This window comes from Morone saxatilis, unplaced genomic scaffold, assembly GCF_004916995.1.
Source record: "Morone saxatilis isolate NCDOM2014 unplaced genomic scaffold, NCSU_SB_2.0 Contig24, whole genome shotgun sequence".
Classification (NCBI taxonomy): Eukaryota; Metazoa; Chordata; class Actinopteri; family Moronidae; genus Morone; species Morone saxatilis.
Genome location: NW_023339807.1, coordinates 23284085 through 23301865, shown reverse-complemented (window position 1 = coordinate 23301865; position 17781 = coordinate 23284085). Strand labels below are relative to the sequence as shown.

The window sequence follows — 17781 nt, the reverse complement described above, 5'->3', positions numbered from 1 at the left end:
GTGTAAGTGTAAGTGTAAGTGTGTAAGTGTGTGTATCTTCTAAGTTCACCCAGGTATTTATGCCAGAGGCTTTTCTGATTATGTCCCCTCAAATGCTGCATTAATCATAGGTTCTGCACTATATGAACAGTTGGCATGTGCTCATTAATCCATCTGTCTCCTTTTAATCCACCCCAATGCTCACTGGATATGACTCACTGCTACAGGCTCAGGTAAGAGCTGCTTTCCTCAGCTGTTTGTAATGTATTCGCAGATGTTATGTGTCACTAATGTCAGTGGGTCACTGACAGATAGATGAACACAGTCACAGTACCCTCACTGTAAGTAAACAACTTACTATCAGATTGGAGTTTTATTTATACAGACATTTCCCAGAGGCAGAGCTGCTCTGGGGGCAGAAATAATCTCGTTGGCTGAGTTAAACCTCAGAAAGCTGAGCCAAAGAATCACTGCGTATTAGGCAAAAACTTCTCTGACAAACTTCCATGGCTAAGACGAAACATTTATAAAAATACAAACTGTAGAGGCCACATTTTTATTTTATCCATGACCATGATGATTTTGATTATTAGTTGGGCCAACCCATTGAGGTTTCTCTTGCGGCTGTATCTACTTTAAAAAATGCTAAGCACATAAATAAGGTTATTCTGTCCTCAGGTGTATGAGGTGGTGCCATGTCGGAGTGATTGTAATCAGTATGTGTGGGTGGCCGAGCCGTGGAGTGTGTGGAAAGTCAGCAACGTGGACTTGAAAGAGAACTGCGGCGAAGGCGTGCAGACCAGGAAAGTGAGGTATGTATTAAGCTGTCTGTCCTACTATGTGTCCATGTTTATATGGTTTATATGCATGAATAGAAACTGTTAAATGTAGTGTATATTAGTGCTGAAATAATGAACCCATTAGTCAACAATGTTATAAAGACTACGGTGTAGAGCTGCTCTATTTTAAGAGTATTGTGAGATAACTTGAATTGGTGCTATACAAATAACATTGAATTGAAAACAAACAATGTGATACTCAATTTCTTAATTTATTGGCAAATGCTAAAATGTGCTGCTTTCATTGTTATATTTTAAATTGAATTTTGGTTTGGATTTTGGATTCTAAACCAGTCAAACCAAGCAATTTGAAGGCATTACTAAGGGCTTTTGTAGTCATTATTATATTATTAATTAATGTATCAGAAAAAATAATGTGTTGGTCTAAAGCAGTTGCAAGCTGTCAGACCTCTAATAAAGCTGACACACTAATTTGTAATCCTTATTTCATTAATATGACTACCTTGTGTAAAGTTGGGCTTTTTATGGGGAAACAAGCCATGCAAAGGATCCTGTATTGGCTGGGCGAAGCTGTACAACATGGTTTAGCTGACAGTCAACAACGAACACGCTGCCAAATCTATTCGGGTGGAACTCTTTATTTGGATTTATTCTTTGCACATGCCAAGACATACACTGTAATTAGACTATATTAGACTCATATGACTGTAATTAGATGGTTCCTGAGGCAAACAGAACCAAACATAGTGGTCCTGTGGATTAAAAACACACACGCACACATACAAATAATAAAACGCAGGGACATCATTGGTAGACAAAATATCAACACCCATAACCCTTATGTGTAATGCCTGTTCATGATTGTTGGTGGTTCAGTGCTTAGGTGGCTGATGCACAATCACAATAATTAAAAACTACCTCAGCTAAGTTTCTACTCTTGGAGTAGGTGAAATTATCAGTGAACACAGAAGCAGTCTCACCTCCTCTTTATCTTGTCTGCTGCAGCATAAAAAGCTGTAATTTGGAGTAAAAAACTCTAAAAATGTGGCAGCGACAGTTGAGGAAAGCCAGGATTCAGTTAAAAAAAAACACATGCGTCAAAATAACAGCTTTTTGTATTGTATCGAAGTGAAAAAGTGTGAAACATACTTTGAGGTATTTAATTCAGCCAGTCCATGTTCATCATACTGCTGTGCCAGTGGAGTGTGTGTTGCTTTGACCAAATCTAACAGATGTTTTGGGTTTTTTTTTTTGTTTTTCATGAAACTGACATCTGTTACCCTGAAGAACACACCCCACTGCTTGAGAAACACATAGGTCATCAAGTACTCTATGTACCTGTCAACCCTGACTCCTTTGTTGTGCTCTTTTGAACATCAGCGTTGCTAAAATAAGGTCAAAATTCAGTGTTTCTCTATCAATCCCACAGGTGCATGCTCAACACGATAGACGGGCCGTCAGAGTCTGTGGAGGACTACCTATGTGACCCGGAGGAGATGCCTCTGGGGGCCAGGGAGAGCCGGCTGCCCTGCCCCGAAGACTGTGTCCTCAATGACTGGGGCCCCTGGAGCCGCTGTAGCCTGGTGAGAGTTGAACCCAGATCAGAAAGCAGCAGCTCAGCTGTCTGGTACAGAGTAGATATGGGAACGTCAGATTTCTGCGAAAGCCCACTGAGATTTATCTTGATATCTTTTTCTTGTCAGAAATATTTTCTCTAAGGCTCAAGGAATTCAAAGCGTAGCTGCACTGTATTATTGTGAGCAGTGTATGAATCTTTGTCAACAGGTTATTTCTCGTCCACCAAGGAGGAATAAAAGAGATGTATGAACTGGGAAGCAGGAGAAAAATGGCTTATATATCACCTATATTACACTGTACCCACTGTGCATTCAGCAGGGAAGGAAGATGATTTATGATAAAGACTCAGAACTCCTGAGCAGGTTTCCAGATTTACATTTTCTGACACACGCTCTCTACATCAGCAGTGATGTAGTGGCAAATATAAAGCTGGCTAAAAATATATTATATATAATTATATATATATATAATAATTATTATTATTATTATTATAATAATTATAAGATACTCAAAGCTACCACAAATTTGGTTCATAAACACTTACAGCCTTGAAGTTGATTGTAAAATTAGTCAAACATGAGAATTCATCTCCCTGTACATCATGACCTGTGAGTCCTTTTCTGACTCACTTTAAAATATTAAGACTTTCTAAATTACTTTTTGCAAGACACTGACCTCTGATTTCATCACAGCAACGAAGCACGCACCTACAAGCTACAGCCCGAACGCAATCTTTGTTCTCCCTTTTTGCAAAAACATGTAAGATGTCAGAACATCCTGTTCAGCTCCTCCCCCCCGACACCTCCGATTCGGGGTAAAAAGCCATTTTAACTGCTCTGGTTTCACCTGCTGTTCTCACAGCAGCACCTCGGCCATTGTTAATCACACCCCATTCTCTCCCAAAGTGCTTGACACACCAACTTCCCACAATTCCAATCTCGAATTGGAGTCTGCAGTGGCACCAGCGGGAGCCTATCGCATGTTTTATTCATCGAGCCGGCGATGGAGTTATTCAAAAGGCTGTCATTTTCTCCCCCAACTCTCTTCTTCACAAGCAATGACTGTGTAGAATCTGGTGGTTTACCATTCCAGCAGAATATCTGCTTTAGCGGTCTGTCGTTTCCTGCTGGAAAAAACTCGAAATCCATGTTCTGGGAATGCCAAGAGAGAGAGGAGGGAAATTATTTTGTTCACTTACTTTAGAAGTACAATGATAAAATATTCCTCCAGGTGCATGCAGACTCTGGGAGAATGTCTTGACGTAAGAAAACTTAATGAATTGCGGCCCAAAAAGTGGGCATATTATCACAGTTATTGCCTTTTTAATGTTTAGTAGATATGGGCATCAGTGTAACATGAGCTCTATGGCTTAGTTCCTGCTCCTGTTCATGGATTCTTATCACTCTCTGCAATATGAGCTATCATTTACACATTTTTACAAACATTTGTGTGGGTTCCAGGTTTTAATGGGCAGTCTCTGTTTCAGCCCTGTACCAGAACCAACAGTCGAGTGCGGTTGGCGTATACCCTCCGGTCGCCCAGCGTGGGGAGGCAGTGTCCAGACACAACTGACAACGAGCCCTGCAGCCTGAACCTCAACTGTTTCAACTACTTCTACAATATCACAGGTAAAGGCAATGTTGAGGAATGTAAAATAATCATGAAGTCACAGTGGTCAGAAGCGACTAAGCTGAGTTTGTGCTGATTCCTTCCTCTCTTTGAGGTTGGGAAAGCAGTTTGTTTGAGGCAGACGCGTGTCTCCTCAAAATGACAGCACCGTACGTGCTTTGTGTTTTAGATGGAGCAGATGGTTTTTGGGCCGCAGCCATGGGTGTGTCAGGATGAATGTTTCTCAACTTTAACCAAATCACCAATATGAAAACAGCCTTTGAAGTGAGGGCTTTTAAAAGTCTCTGAACAGCACAGCCTCCATTTCAGAATGAGCTCCTCATCTGTTTTAACAGTAAGAGGAGTAATCAATAACTGACTCATCTATTTTTTTTATTTTCAACAGCTTTGTTACTTTTATTTCTTGGGGTGAGATAATTTGAACCTTTCATGGTTTTGTCAAACTTGTGTTGTATAATGATGATGTCATGTCTCTTTACAGAGCTCCACTCTGCACCCATTAAAGCCTGGTAAAGTAAAATGTCTGACTGTTGGCCACCATGGGTGAATTTGCCAGTAAACAGTTGCTTATTTACAGCTCCAGCAGTGAAGGAGCAACGTTATTGTTTTTTCGGAGTCCAATATTCACGCTCTTTTAGATCTGTTTTTGGTTTGTACCAACTCCTGAGGCAAATATCTTACTTTTTAGCTGCTAAATGCTCCACTATGTTCACCAGCTAGTCTCTAACTGTTTTTGTCTGCTGTTTGTTGCTGAGCAGGTAGTGTACAGTGGGTTTCTAGAGCTTTTGCACTAAAAGCAGCTGCCTGCTGGAGCCGAAAACGACATAATAAGAGCAGAGAGAGTTAACCAAAAAAGAAAAGTTGCAGTCGAACAGCATAACAATGAGCCTAAATTCACTATAAAGCTCCATAAAGCTGTGAGAAGTTGCAGATTCAGGTGATAATTCTCTGTAGGTTCATTACTAAAAGCGACCTCTTTTATTTGATAAATTGTTATGAAAGAAATATTAATTATACCGTCTATAAACAGAGAGATTTCCAAAACTACTCAGCGATTTGAGCTGGCGGCTTTCCCAAGCTCCCCTGTCTAATCTGCAGGATATCACACCTCCATATCACATGTCACAGAGGCTACTCTTTCACATTTCATTCTGGAAACTGTTATAAACTATTTAATTGAAAATGATAAAATGAGAGATTGTCAGCGTTTCCTGTATTTGATTTACATTTGTTGTGTTGCCTGCTTTGTTGCTGCCCCACATTCGCAACCAGCCCACCCTCCTTTTCTGTCTTCCTTTTGGTTGTTACACCGGGAGACGTGACATATAATCCTCACTGCTGGGTTCACAGTGGCATACAGGCATCCCAGGGTATATGTACATAATATACGAGCTGAGATTATTATTGGGTAAAGCACTCTTTTTCTTTTTTTTTGTCTTTGTTGATGTGTTGAGACCATCCAAGCTTCTCCCTTCCTTCAGTTTTACTCCTTTTCTTTCCGTCTCTCTCACAGTCTCTTACTGTCGGTCTTTCTTGTTGCAATCTCCCTATTTTCAGTCCCCAGAGTGCCACAAAGCTCCTCGGCAGAAGGAGACACAATTCCCTGAGTTGAGCTTGCAAACGAGCTCACTGCAGCTAAAAACAGCCACTCATCTTTGTCAGCGGATGGCACACTTCATGAGTGATACCTCAGCCTCCCTGTTGTTGCAGAGTGTTTTTTAACAACAGCATGCGCACTGTGGTTTTAAAGGCATTGGCACCCTAAGTCTGGAATAAAATGTTGTCTCTCCACTTCACAGAAATCATTTTTTGTCGGAGGGGGGCCAGGTTCAGCCTCTTGCGGCTCTGGATATTTCTGGTGAGGTTTATTGGGGAAAACTTGTATTGATGTTGCTTTTAAATCCTGGTTATTTAACTCAAATCTGACCACCCGGCCACACAGCTCGCTTATGATGCTGTCATAAAAGGATACTGATGGCAGCCAGATTTATTGGATTTAAGTGAGCTGTTATAAACCTTCAATGACCTCTTTGCTGACAAAGTAATCATCTATTATCGACAGTGATCTTCACCAGCCAGAAGCTATTTACGGTCTGACTGCAAATACACAACGAAAAAACCACACATTTCAGTGTTACTTGTTGTGTTGTGGCTTAAAGGGAGGACTGGCAGTGTTTCATACAACAAAGGTAATGAGCTGCAGTCATACCTACAGTATGGCATGCACAAGGCATGCTAGCCATTCTGCTGAGTCATCTGGGAGCCCATAGTGGTTCATTTGTATGCACAGCACGTCCTTCCTCAAAGATCTATCAGATACAGTGCAGTGAAGGCATGAACATTTTACTTTGTCAGCAACGTAACTGGTAATTAATTTGATAGTGTTTCACTGTGTCAATACACCGTATCAAAAATTAATTGATATTTTATATAAAATTGCTACTTCTTTTGCATCCTGGGATGCACTGTACGTCAGCATATTAAACTTTAAGCTAAACATATTTTAAAGCAACATGAAGCGACATGGTACGACAGTGCATTTCTGTGTGTTCACCCTTAAAACGCTTAGACACACCACGGTTGTTTCTCTCTGTCTGGGATTTATTCATTCTGAAGTGTAAAGAATTTGTGACAGCTGATGCATTTGAACACTTTTGAACAGCATTTCCTTGTGTTTTGTCCCGCCACATCATCCTGCTTCAACTGAAAATACATCCAACTACAAAAGCAGAACACTAGTGAAATGCTGTTTTTTGTGACTTGAATACTTGCTCTTCTCCTTTTCTATCCTCCGTCCTGTCTAAGTCATGACTTCCTCTCACCTGCCTTCCAACTCTACTTGTACCCAGGGTGGTAAAATCAATCAGCCTGCTGAACACTGGTAAATATTTGCTGTATTTGGTAAAGTTGTCTGCTCTATAAGCTGGCAGGTTAGCAGTCATCCTGTGATGGTCATATTCTGCTGTAAAATGTAATTGGAGGAGGGATGATAGTTCTGGGGTTAAACGGCCACATCTAATAGATATAAATATCATCAACCATCTTTGTAGCTCATCTTGTACAACTATATGTCTCACCCATATTCATGTATCTGCATTTCTGTATCAGCTGTGAAAATTATAAAACATGATTTATTACATTATTTTATTTTGTCCTTTGCAAGTGCATGTAAAGTTGGCCAGAATTGTACACTTTAGACATTTGTGTATTAACAGTGAATTAAATGGCTATGTGTCGCTCAGTAAACTTTGTAGTTCCCCATGGCTCTATGGAGCCTTTCAGCGTCTTTCAGCTGTTTGTTTTGGTTTGTAGTTTCCAGACACATAAGGTGGCTGCTATCAGCGGAAAAGCTCTGCTAAACCCACTACAGGCTACCTGCCCAGCATCAAACAGCAGGCGGACAAAGTTAACGACTAGCTGGTGAACATAGTGGAGCATTTAGCAGCTAATTGAGCTGGATATTTGCCTCAGGAGTTGTTGGAGAGCAGAATAGAGCTAAAAGGAGAGTAAACATGGGACTTGGATTCATCAGGTGGAAACAAACAACTTCAAAATGAATGCCTAATGTTGCTCCATGTCTGCTGGATGTGTAAATAAAGTGCTAACAAGTTTAACATATCAACCTTAAAGTAGTGTGTAACATTTAGGAGGCAGAAATTTAATATTTATAGTTATGTTTTGTCTACAATCACCTGAATATAGAAATTGTTGTGTTTTCGTCACATTAGAATGAGCTGTTTTTATCTACAGACGCCGCAGGTCACCTTTCATGTTGAACCACCATGTTTCTACAGTAGCCCAGAATGGACAAACCCTGGCTGTAGAAAGGGCGAGAGTTTCGTGGCCACCAAAGTTTCTCCTACACATTGCACATCCCGTTCTTTTTTCCATGTCATGTCAAAAAACCCAATAATAATCTCAGCTCGTATATGCAGTTTTCAGTTAGTTGCAATCTTGACTGCTAGATGCCACTAAATCTTACACACTGGTCCTTTTAATAGGGGGTAATATGTCAGCGTTTGCTTTTTTGTGTTGCCCCAAAGTGGTCAAAAAATCCATTAATGCAGGTTTAAGAATTAAATTATAACTTTTCTTGGATTTGACTGTCCCCCTAAAGACTTGTTTTGAAACTTGAAATAGAAAAATGAAAAATAAATGGAGCCGTGCAGGCAGAATCGGCCAGACACTTGCATTCTGACACTTGAAATAACACGGTCTCAATCCTGTAAAAAACACAATTTACAGAAAAATGTTCAACTGATGTGTCATTTAAAGCATTCACACATGAGAGACAGCTTGGCATGGATTTAGCTTATGAGGACTTCTAACTTGACTTGGTTTTGCCTTTAAGGAATTCAGGCTTGACTTGAAATATGTCTCAAATTATTTGATTTGACTTGAACTTGTCCCCCAGGATTTAAAGAGCTATGATGGTAACATTGTGGGAGAATGAGCTTTTTCGGCACTTACAAAGTTCAGAGAAATCTTATCTAGTGTTGATACAGGGTTTCTTTTTTTTAATTTTCAGCTATTATCCACTGTACCTTTTATGTTGTATTACTCATTATTCTCTGGGTGAGAGCTGATGCAGCTCAGAAAGCACATGGTTTTAGCATACCATTTGCCAGCAGTAAGACTTTTCTACATTAGAGTCCAGCCAAGAAAATATAAATTTCGAAGTACAGTCACATGTATTTATCCATGTGACTGTTGACAGTTCCAGGGCCGCTTGCAGTGTGAAAGAAACAAATACAGGAAGTGCAGCAGAGTCGACTTAATGATTCTCAGTGGCTAGAAGAATATGGTTGTACTGAGCATCATTATGTGGCCTGCATTGCTGGTATTTCAGGATGGCACCAACAGGTTTCTGCGATGTTATTTATTTTTTTAAAGGTCCAGTGTGTAACATTAAGGAGGATCTATTGGCAGAAGTGAAACACAATATTCATAGGTTTGTTTTCATTAGTGTATAATAACCTGAAAAGATTGAGCTGTTTTTATCTACAGAGGGAGCAGGTCCTCTTCCATGGAGGCCGCTATGTTGACCCGCCGTGTTGCTACAGTAGCCCAGAACGGACATGCTCCTTTTTTGCCTTTGCAGACCGCGCTGTGTTCAAATTTTTGCTCTTTTAAGCACTCTGAACTTGCCTGTTTTATGAACATTACCAGCCAACAATATAAATGTGAAAATGCTCTGTTTCTCCTCAGACTGGAGTACATGTCAGCTGAGTCCTAACGCTGTGTGTGGGAGCGGCATCAAGACTCGGATGCTCGACTGTGTTCGCAGCGACGGCAAATCTGTCGATATAAAATTCTGTGAGGAGGTAAGACTGAGCAAAATTTCCTCTAGTGTCTCCTTTTACACTTCCTGTTTTGTTTTTTGGGTAATTTGGTTTATACTTTCTTTCTTTGACAGACTCATTTTTCTTAATGACTTAATCACATTACTCATTACAATATATTATCGTACCCTTCCAGTACTATTAGGCCCACAGCAACATGAAATATTCACTAGTATTCCCATGCAGAGATTGTTGTCGTTGCTTCAGGCTGAGCGTTTTATTCATTCATAATGTGTCTCGGCTCCCTGTTATTGTAGCCGGCGGGCTGTGGCTGAGCCATCCCCACAGCTATTTAACCCTTGGCCCACTTCATCATCTGGCTCATTCACAAAAACACATTGTGTCAGAATGGCTTTCACAGCAGCCTCGATGTTCCAACTCCACTGGCCTGATGCTGCCCTGCACAGTCTGTCCCCTGCCAGAACAAAGACTTCTGGGAATTGTAGTGCTGAGAGGTCAAGCTGCTGTCTGGCCCAAACAGATTGAGTTGGCTGTGTTGTGACTGTTCGCTTGTGCTGTGGATGATTTGATGATGTGTCATGAATTACTTCCTTTCATTTCCTATATGTGCCACAGTTGAATTTGGAGAAGAAGTGGCAGATGAACATCTCCTGTGTGGTCGAGTGTCCTGTCAACTGTCAGCTGTCGGAGTGGTCGGCCTGGTCAGAGTGTTCACAGACATGTGGACTAGATGGTAAGATTCATAATAGACGAGACATTTTGCTCAACAGTCTGATGAACAAAAATTGTTGTTGTTGACATTTAGCTGACATTTTTTTCTTGAGCAATTTCCAGTGTGGCCAAATAACTGACAGAACTTACTGGCTGCCACAATAAAAATATGTGACCTTTTACTAACAAGACACCTTTAAACTCTGTCACCTCTTCATCGTCCATTAAGTATAAGTATATATAAGTTAAAAGGAGTTCGGTCTAGACCTGCTCTATTTTGAAAGGTCCTGAGATAAACTTCTGTTATGAATTGGCGCTATACAAATAAAACGATCAGATACACTTTTCACATGCAATAATTATATAAAATCACAGTAAAGCAAAGACCAGAGTAAGCAATGTAATTAAAAAATAAAAAACAAACATTACATTAAAGCTCATCTATAAATTAATCACAGCGTTAGTTCAGTCAGGCCACAAAGTCAGCTGATCGCAGTTAATCATAAACACACATCAGCTGATTGCTCAGCTGATTCAAGCATCCAACTAGCAAATGTCATTCAGGGTGCTTTATTTAAGCTGCTTTAGCCTGCCTACCTTTGCTGCTTCCTCTGGAAGCCATTTTGCAACCCACCTCCACCCCAGCTCCTCCTTTTATGCTGTATCTGATTTAATCAATGTAATTTCTGTTGCCAGTGATGCTTGCTCTGTTCTGTACCCTGGGGTGTCTTTGCTACTGCTCTCCTTGTCTTAAGCTTTCCATGTATGCACACGGAAGGGCAGGGAGGTCCCAGAAAAGAGCCATGCCGCCAAATATAACATTCTGCATTTGGAAATAAAGGTTCTTTTGACAAAAGGAGTCCTGACTAAAATGTTTTTGAAGACGTGGTATAAAAAATTATGCTGAATTAGCCAGGCTGAGTTTGGCAATCTTGATGGCAAATAGCCAAACACATCAAGCTCTTGAATTTGCACCAACTCACAGTGATTCAGCTCAAATGGAGTTAGCCTCTTAAACCTCACTCATCTGCAGGTGTTTCTAGTGCTGTGCAGCCAAACATTGCACTTGACATTTCAGTTAATTGTTGAGAAGTGTGATTGGAAGACATCAAGAATATTTCCATTTGGTGGAATGGTGCAGCCATAAAAAAAAAGTCTTGGGTTTGAATAAAAAGTCATGTTGAATTAATTTCCTTCCACATAAACCATTTGCCATTTTTTAAAATCTGTATTGTTTGAATACAAGTTTAAGTTTCTGTTGGCATGTTTCCCCGTGTGCATGCATCACTCATAAATAAAACAAAGCTACTAGAAGTCAAACACTTCTTCGGTTAAAGCTACATTAAAAAAAAAAATGCAAAAATGAAGGGAGAACTGTATCTTGGGGCTTGAAACATTTAACATGCAGTAGCCTGAAGGCAGACACATCTGCAATTTGGTTGACATGATGTCACCTCCATTTAATGCACATGAACAAAAAACAAGTGAAATCAGGGTCACATCTACCCCGGGTGTACTTGAAATAAACTTAACAGTGTCTTCAAGTAGGTGATAATAACAGTGTGATAATGTGAAGAGGCAGACCTGAGGTCTATTATCATGATGATCCAGCTGATATTCTCATCTAATTATTCTTTTGGGTGAGAGCTGCTGTAGCTCGGGAAGCCCTGATCACTTCGTTTGCTAACAGAACGGTTGTGACTTTAATTCCTGACTCCATCTTTAAACATATAATTATATTGTATAGCATGTCTGTGTGTCATGTCAACATCAGTCATTTTTCTGCATTAGAGACCTGAAAAACAGGTGTGACTTTTTGTTGACGCTCCCGGGGCTGATTGTAACGTGAAAGAATCAAATACAGGCAGAGTTTATGATGCCCAGTCACCAGCACTAGAGGACTGCTGTTGTACTTGGCAGCCCCAAGTTGTAAATGTATACATATATGAATGTGAAGTAGGAATATGCAAGTAAAAAACACATCTGGTCTGGAGGAGCCTGCATACATAAAGCTTTGACAAGCATTTTCACATACAGTACCATTTGTCCCAGGTTGGTTGGAAAGATTTCTGTACTAAAGCATGGTGTGGCTGAGCAAAAACATGCATGCTCAGCAAGACGTACTTGGATGACTAAAAAAGTCCTATATCAGACACTTCCTGCTCCCCTTGGAGGCATTTGGCCAGAAAAACTCACAGAAGCAAAATAGAGGAAGTGTTTATTTAAGAAACGTTACAGTCTTCCCAAATGGCTGGCGAAAATTTGTCCTCCTGTTGCATGGTTATTGTTCCGGCGGTTCACACAATTGATTCTGTGCCATTACATCTTCCTGCTCCTCGGGGCTGAGGGGAGCGCTTTGAAGAAGAGGTGCTACAGCGATAGTTGCTAAATCACAAGGAATAAGATAAAAGTTTAAGAAAGGCTAAAGGAGCACGAGGGGACCTTATTTGATGTGTTTTTGTGCGTGTATGTGTGTGGGATGTTCTCTTGTTGGAATAGGATATGAGGTTGTACAGTTTGTGTGAGTGTGTGGGAAGCCTGATTTGTGTTTTATGTGTTGAAAGGTGTCGTAGGTTGGCAAAGGTGTATTCTGAGGTGAGCAGATTGCTGGCTAGGCAGTGCGAAAATGAAAGTGGGATGTGCAACAAATGAAGGGTTGGAGAGTTGAGAGTGGGTGGTTTAAAACAGGTAGACAGGAAGGTTGCATTTTAAAATGTGTGAGTGTTTGTAGAGTTTCTGTGCTGAGTTTTCTCGCCAATTCATTGCATAAATTCTGCACTGAAATCAAACGGTCTCTGAGGTGTTAGCTGCTGTAATATATTGGATTTATTTAAAAAGAGTTTGCTGATTGATGTGGACGAAAAGCCATTTTACTCAAGTGGACCGAGAACTAATCAAGATGGCAGAAAAAAAAGTGCAATATTTCAAGCTATTTAGAAAACCCTGCTCTGTTAAGTAAAGTGCTGTTGCACAGTGAGATTAATTTAATGCTTTCAAAACAAGCTGTTTACAGAGAGGATGGTTGGCTGCTGTGTGGTAAACCGCACTGGCCACTGCATGTGCCAAATCTGTTTGCATTTAGTTTATTGTGCAGAAAACACAGCCATTTGACACTCTGTATGCATGTTATGTCAGAAAGAAATCAAAACCACTGAAGGCAGAACATTTATCTTCTAACATGCTGGTAAAACACAAGACAAGTTTCAAAACTGGGACTGAAAATTTGTCAGAAATTACCTGTTATTGTTGTTGTTGTTTTTCTAGCTTGAGTACTACTTAATAAATTACAATTATTTTATTCAATAAAGTAATTTACAAACAATTCTGCAGTGCAACCACGGTAATACAAATCCTTGGTATATTGTGTGAGAAGAATCCTAACCCTTTTAAATGAAATTTAAAGGTGAAATTAAATAATACACTGATGATGTCACTTCCTCTGTGTTTTCTCCAGGTAAGATGTGGCGCCGGCGGTCGGTGGTTCAGGCCTCTCAGGGCGATGGCCGGCCCTGCCCTTCTCAGATGGAGCAGTGGAAGCCATGCCCTGTCCGACCCTGCTACCGCTGGCAGTACAGCCCCTGGTCCGAGTGTCGGGTGGAAGTACGTCAATAAATCATAACATTATACCATAATCCGGGAGCATTTATTATTAATGATTGTATCGACCTCTGTCAGCTACAAGAAATACAGTTTTGACAGGTCCCTTGCTCAGCTGAGATCAATACACAAGTTTGAGCCAAAAAGTGGATTTTGGAAGACAGAAATCTCAGCACATGGCGGAAAATAATGGAGTCTTTAGTATTGATGAAAAACCACATCAAATCCCTGCTCATGCAGTTATTTTGTGAGATGGACAGTAAAAATCTATCTAATGCATTTTTAATGCTGATACATTACTGTAAACCGATACCTTCGCCAAGAAAATTGGCAGCTTTTACACTTCATTTTGCGTTGTATGCCGTCAGGTCAGATTATTAAAGTCGTCTGCTTCATCGCTTTATCAAATAAAACAAAACTTTCCCAATATGGGTTTAGTTTTATTGGAAGAGAGGGAGACATGTCACCTCTCATCATTAATTTAAGTCATTTGTTCCCCTCAATTAACTCTATCAAGTGTCCAATAATTCAGACCTCCTCGTCTGTTTTATAGAGAGAGTTTTTATAGAGAGACAACATTTTCTCGCTGCGTTTACTGAATTCAGCCGTTACCCAAGATGCACTGTAACACACTACTTAACCACTTCTCTTCTTGTTATTGAGTTATTAATACAGGATATCTGCAGGTCTTTTATTCTTAAACTTTGATACAGGTGAAGGACAGTGAACAGTAAACAGTGATGGTGGAATCAGATAAAATTAGAAACATTAACACTGGATTACATGCATGCATCGTTTTCTTGTGAATACCTTGTGCATGTGCAGGCATACCAGACTCCGCCACTAACTAATAAAAACTACACAGAGAGGTTATTGCAGAATATAAATACACTAAACATATACATATACAATGACTATTGCAGAAGTGCAAAAGTCTTTAACTAAGTCCTAAAAGTGTCAAATATTAGACTTTATAACAACAAGACATAATAATTTAATTTCAGCATAAGCATTTATTTGATTTATGTTTAAAAGGAAAAATAGAGTCTGATGACGACTTGCTTAAGTTAGCCAGTGCAGCAGAAAAAACAGCCTTTTTACGCATTAGAACACAAACTATTGAGGTATCTTTAGCAGTGATTAATGTCCACAAAAGAGATGGCAGCGTTTTTTGTTGACGAACTGAATGAAACTGTGCCAAGAAGAGTGTTTGGAGACAGGAAAAATAATGAGCGTCTTTGTGCAGATTTTAATTACACGTGTAAGAAACCTAAAACTCCTGTCTGTTCAGAGAGCTTTCTGTCCGTCAGTTAATTAATTAGAAAAGTTTAATTACAGTGAATTTGCAGAATATCAGCAACATTCTCCTGATTAAGCTTAAAACTCTTTATCTACCTCTCATCCACGGTGATTGGTATTGATTCTATAATGGAAATCAATAAGGGATAGTGGCTTTTACCTTCATTGAATCTCTGGATGAACATCAGTCATATATTGCACCTTTTAAAGAGCTTTAAAGTGTCATTAATATTTTATACAGTTGATTTTTATATGCACTTTGTAAAAAAGCAGAAGACATTAACATAAATATATACTTTTAAAACCACTCTAATATAATTTGGAGATGAAAGTCATCTTTTTATTACTGCAGCAAATTCAACAGTTTCATTTTTGGCACCTTATATATGACTTTAAGGTATCAATTAAAATAGCTGATTTCCAGCCATAACTATAGATTACCAGTATTAAGCTGTCACCAAGTGACCCCACTGTGGTAACTCATCATCCTCCTTCTTCTTCTTCCGTGGTGTTCCTGTCCCATCAGAGTGTGGTGTGTGGACACGGCATTCGCTACAGAAACCTGTCCTGCTTCGTGTCGGACGGCTCCAGCGACGGCGAAGGCAGCTTGGTGGACGAGGAGCTGTGCAGCAGCCTGGAGCTGGCCGTCGACGGAGACAAACAGATCAGACTGAAAGAGGCCTGTACCCTTCCCTGCCCAGGTAATAATGCTGTGAGCTTTCTGTGCTGCATGAGTAACCTTACAAAGTCATGTTCTAACACAGGATTGAGTTGAAATATATTAACATAGTAAGGGTGTTGCCTGTATGTCATTGTCATAGGTTTGGCAAATATGTCTACAGCAGGGACGTGTATCTCTTCCTCTCAGGTGACACAATCTGTATCTAAGATACTAGGGCTGCATTATATGGTAATAAAATCATATTGTGATTATTTGGACAGATGTGATTTATGATTAGTGATAATTTTTGCGTCACAATTTTCATTTTCACTAAAAAAGACGATTAAAATCAAGACAATGTGACATTTGTTGGATTCTGAACCAAACAAACATGTTTTCTTACATCTGGAGAACAAGATTACTTCATTATAATGCTGTTTTGTCACACATTTCACCTGCAACAATTACAATATTGTACATGCATTGCAATTTTGATTTAATTGTGCAGCCCTAGTAGATGCACAGTCCAATACAAAAATAGCATTTGCAATGATTCAGTGATTCACAAGGATTTTATTTATTTATTTCTTTTCTAAATAAAGTAAACCAATTATTTCCACATTCTTCATTTCAAATACTGAGTTAGAAATGTCCCCAAAAAGTTTATCTTCTGCCAAACAAACAGTAGTAAACAAAGACAGTGATGCATGTAGTCAGTCTATAAAGGAGGGGGGATTTTTCACTGAAATGCTGCTGATTGGATATTGTTTCTGGGTCAGTCATCCGTCTGAATTCATTTTTTTTTTTTTAAATGACCCTGTTTGGGCACATGTCCCTGTGAATAAAACAGCACATGGCCTCAGGAACTGAGGAGTTAGTGGTCCATTAGACGTAGCATTAGCTGCTAACGCTAGTAGTTATTGAATCTGTGATCCAGCCTCAAAGTAGACGACTCTCTGACTCCTGTACGGCTTTGTTTTTCGATTTCGCATCAATTAATCTTTCAACCCTAGTGTAGAGGTTAATAAAAGATTGTACTCACCATCATTACTGTAGAGATGGCAGACACGCAGAGTTCAGTGGAGCCATGCACATCTGAGCGTCAGACAGATTTTTAGCTCTAAGCAAATGTCTAAGTGAAATAATCCATTACACCTCAGCTCTCAGGTTCAACCAGCAGAACACAAAAGTCCCTCTGCAATGCATAACACAGTCAACACTTGTCAGCAGTTTGATTTATATCACAAAGCAGACACTTAAAATACTTTTGTTACAGGGTAGATTTTATTATCTCTAACCGATAGCACTCAGTATCCATTCATGACCTCTAGAATCAGAGGTAGGAGATTACCTGAAGGCAGAATAAATGGACTACATTATGGCAGATGCTTTGTATAACTGTGCAGTTTTATGAAAGTTTAATTTAGTGGTAGGTACTGTATTTCATTGCCTGTAGCATCTCAGAGAGCCTTGTACTCTGCTCCGCCAAGTCTCTATTTTACTCTGCATGCAGATTTGGGTCTCATATTTACTTAATTTCCCCCAGTTTTCTTGATGTCTGTCCCCATTTCTTAACCATGAAGGAGCTGAGAAGTCGACAGCCACTTCTTTTCACCTCACAGTGAGAAGTCTCACATGAGGAGTGTAACACAGTAGTGCACTGGTCAAAAAGATGATCCCTCACGGGCCTCCCAGCCGTGAATGCTGTTAGTTGTGTTTGTTGAAGCGTCTGGCTGAGCTACAGGCACTGCTGTCAGGAACTATTTTCTGTTTTATGTGGAGGGGACAAACTATTTTGACCACCTGCTCTTTCAGTGAAATAGACCAAGAGGCGAATCCAAATGAAAGCCGCAACCCCTTCAATTCCATTTATTCCATTTGTACAGTGAAGAAACATAGAAGCAAAGTGATTAAAACACACACACACACACACATACAGACAGAGATAAAATAACAGGAAAAATGGGTGCAATCAATAATCTGTGTGGGCGAGATAACCAAACCCTAAGGGCTTATAAAAAAAGAGAATATGGCAAGCTGAGCTACAACCTCACTGAATAACAATCCACTGTGCTGTAAATGACAATAGATTTTATGCATTTATTTACCTCACATATGAATGGAGGTGCTGATTAAGAGGAGAACAGATTGAAGAAGTGTTTTCAGGGTCTATTATAGGCATGACATCGTGTGAAAGCAGGTGGAGCGGCATACTTGCAATATT

At 39.8% G+C, this 17781-nt stretch overlaps 1 protein-coding gene across 1 annotated transcript in view; it reads left to right on the top strand.

The window, feature by feature from the left end:
• LOC118335591 (thrombospondin type-1 domain-containing protein 7A) overlaps window positions 1-17781 on the top strand; it is a 146876-nt gene that overhangs the window by 115100 nt on the left and 13995 nt on the right. Inside the window, exons 19-25 of the mRNA XM_035671955.1 lie at window positions 658-791; window positions 2209-2362; window positions 3844-3985; window positions 9195-9310; window positions 9905-10022; window positions 13455-13600; window positions 15423-15597. Of these exons, the coding sequence (XP_035527848.1) occupies window positions 658-791; window positions 2209-2362; window positions 3844-3985; window positions 9195-9310; window positions 9905-10022; window positions 13455-13600; window positions 15423-15597 (985 nt within the window). The remainder of the gene's footprint in view (window positions 1-657; window positions 792-2208; window positions 2363-3843; window positions 3986-9194; window positions 9311-9904; window positions 10023-13454; window positions 13601-15422; window positions 15598-17781) is intronic.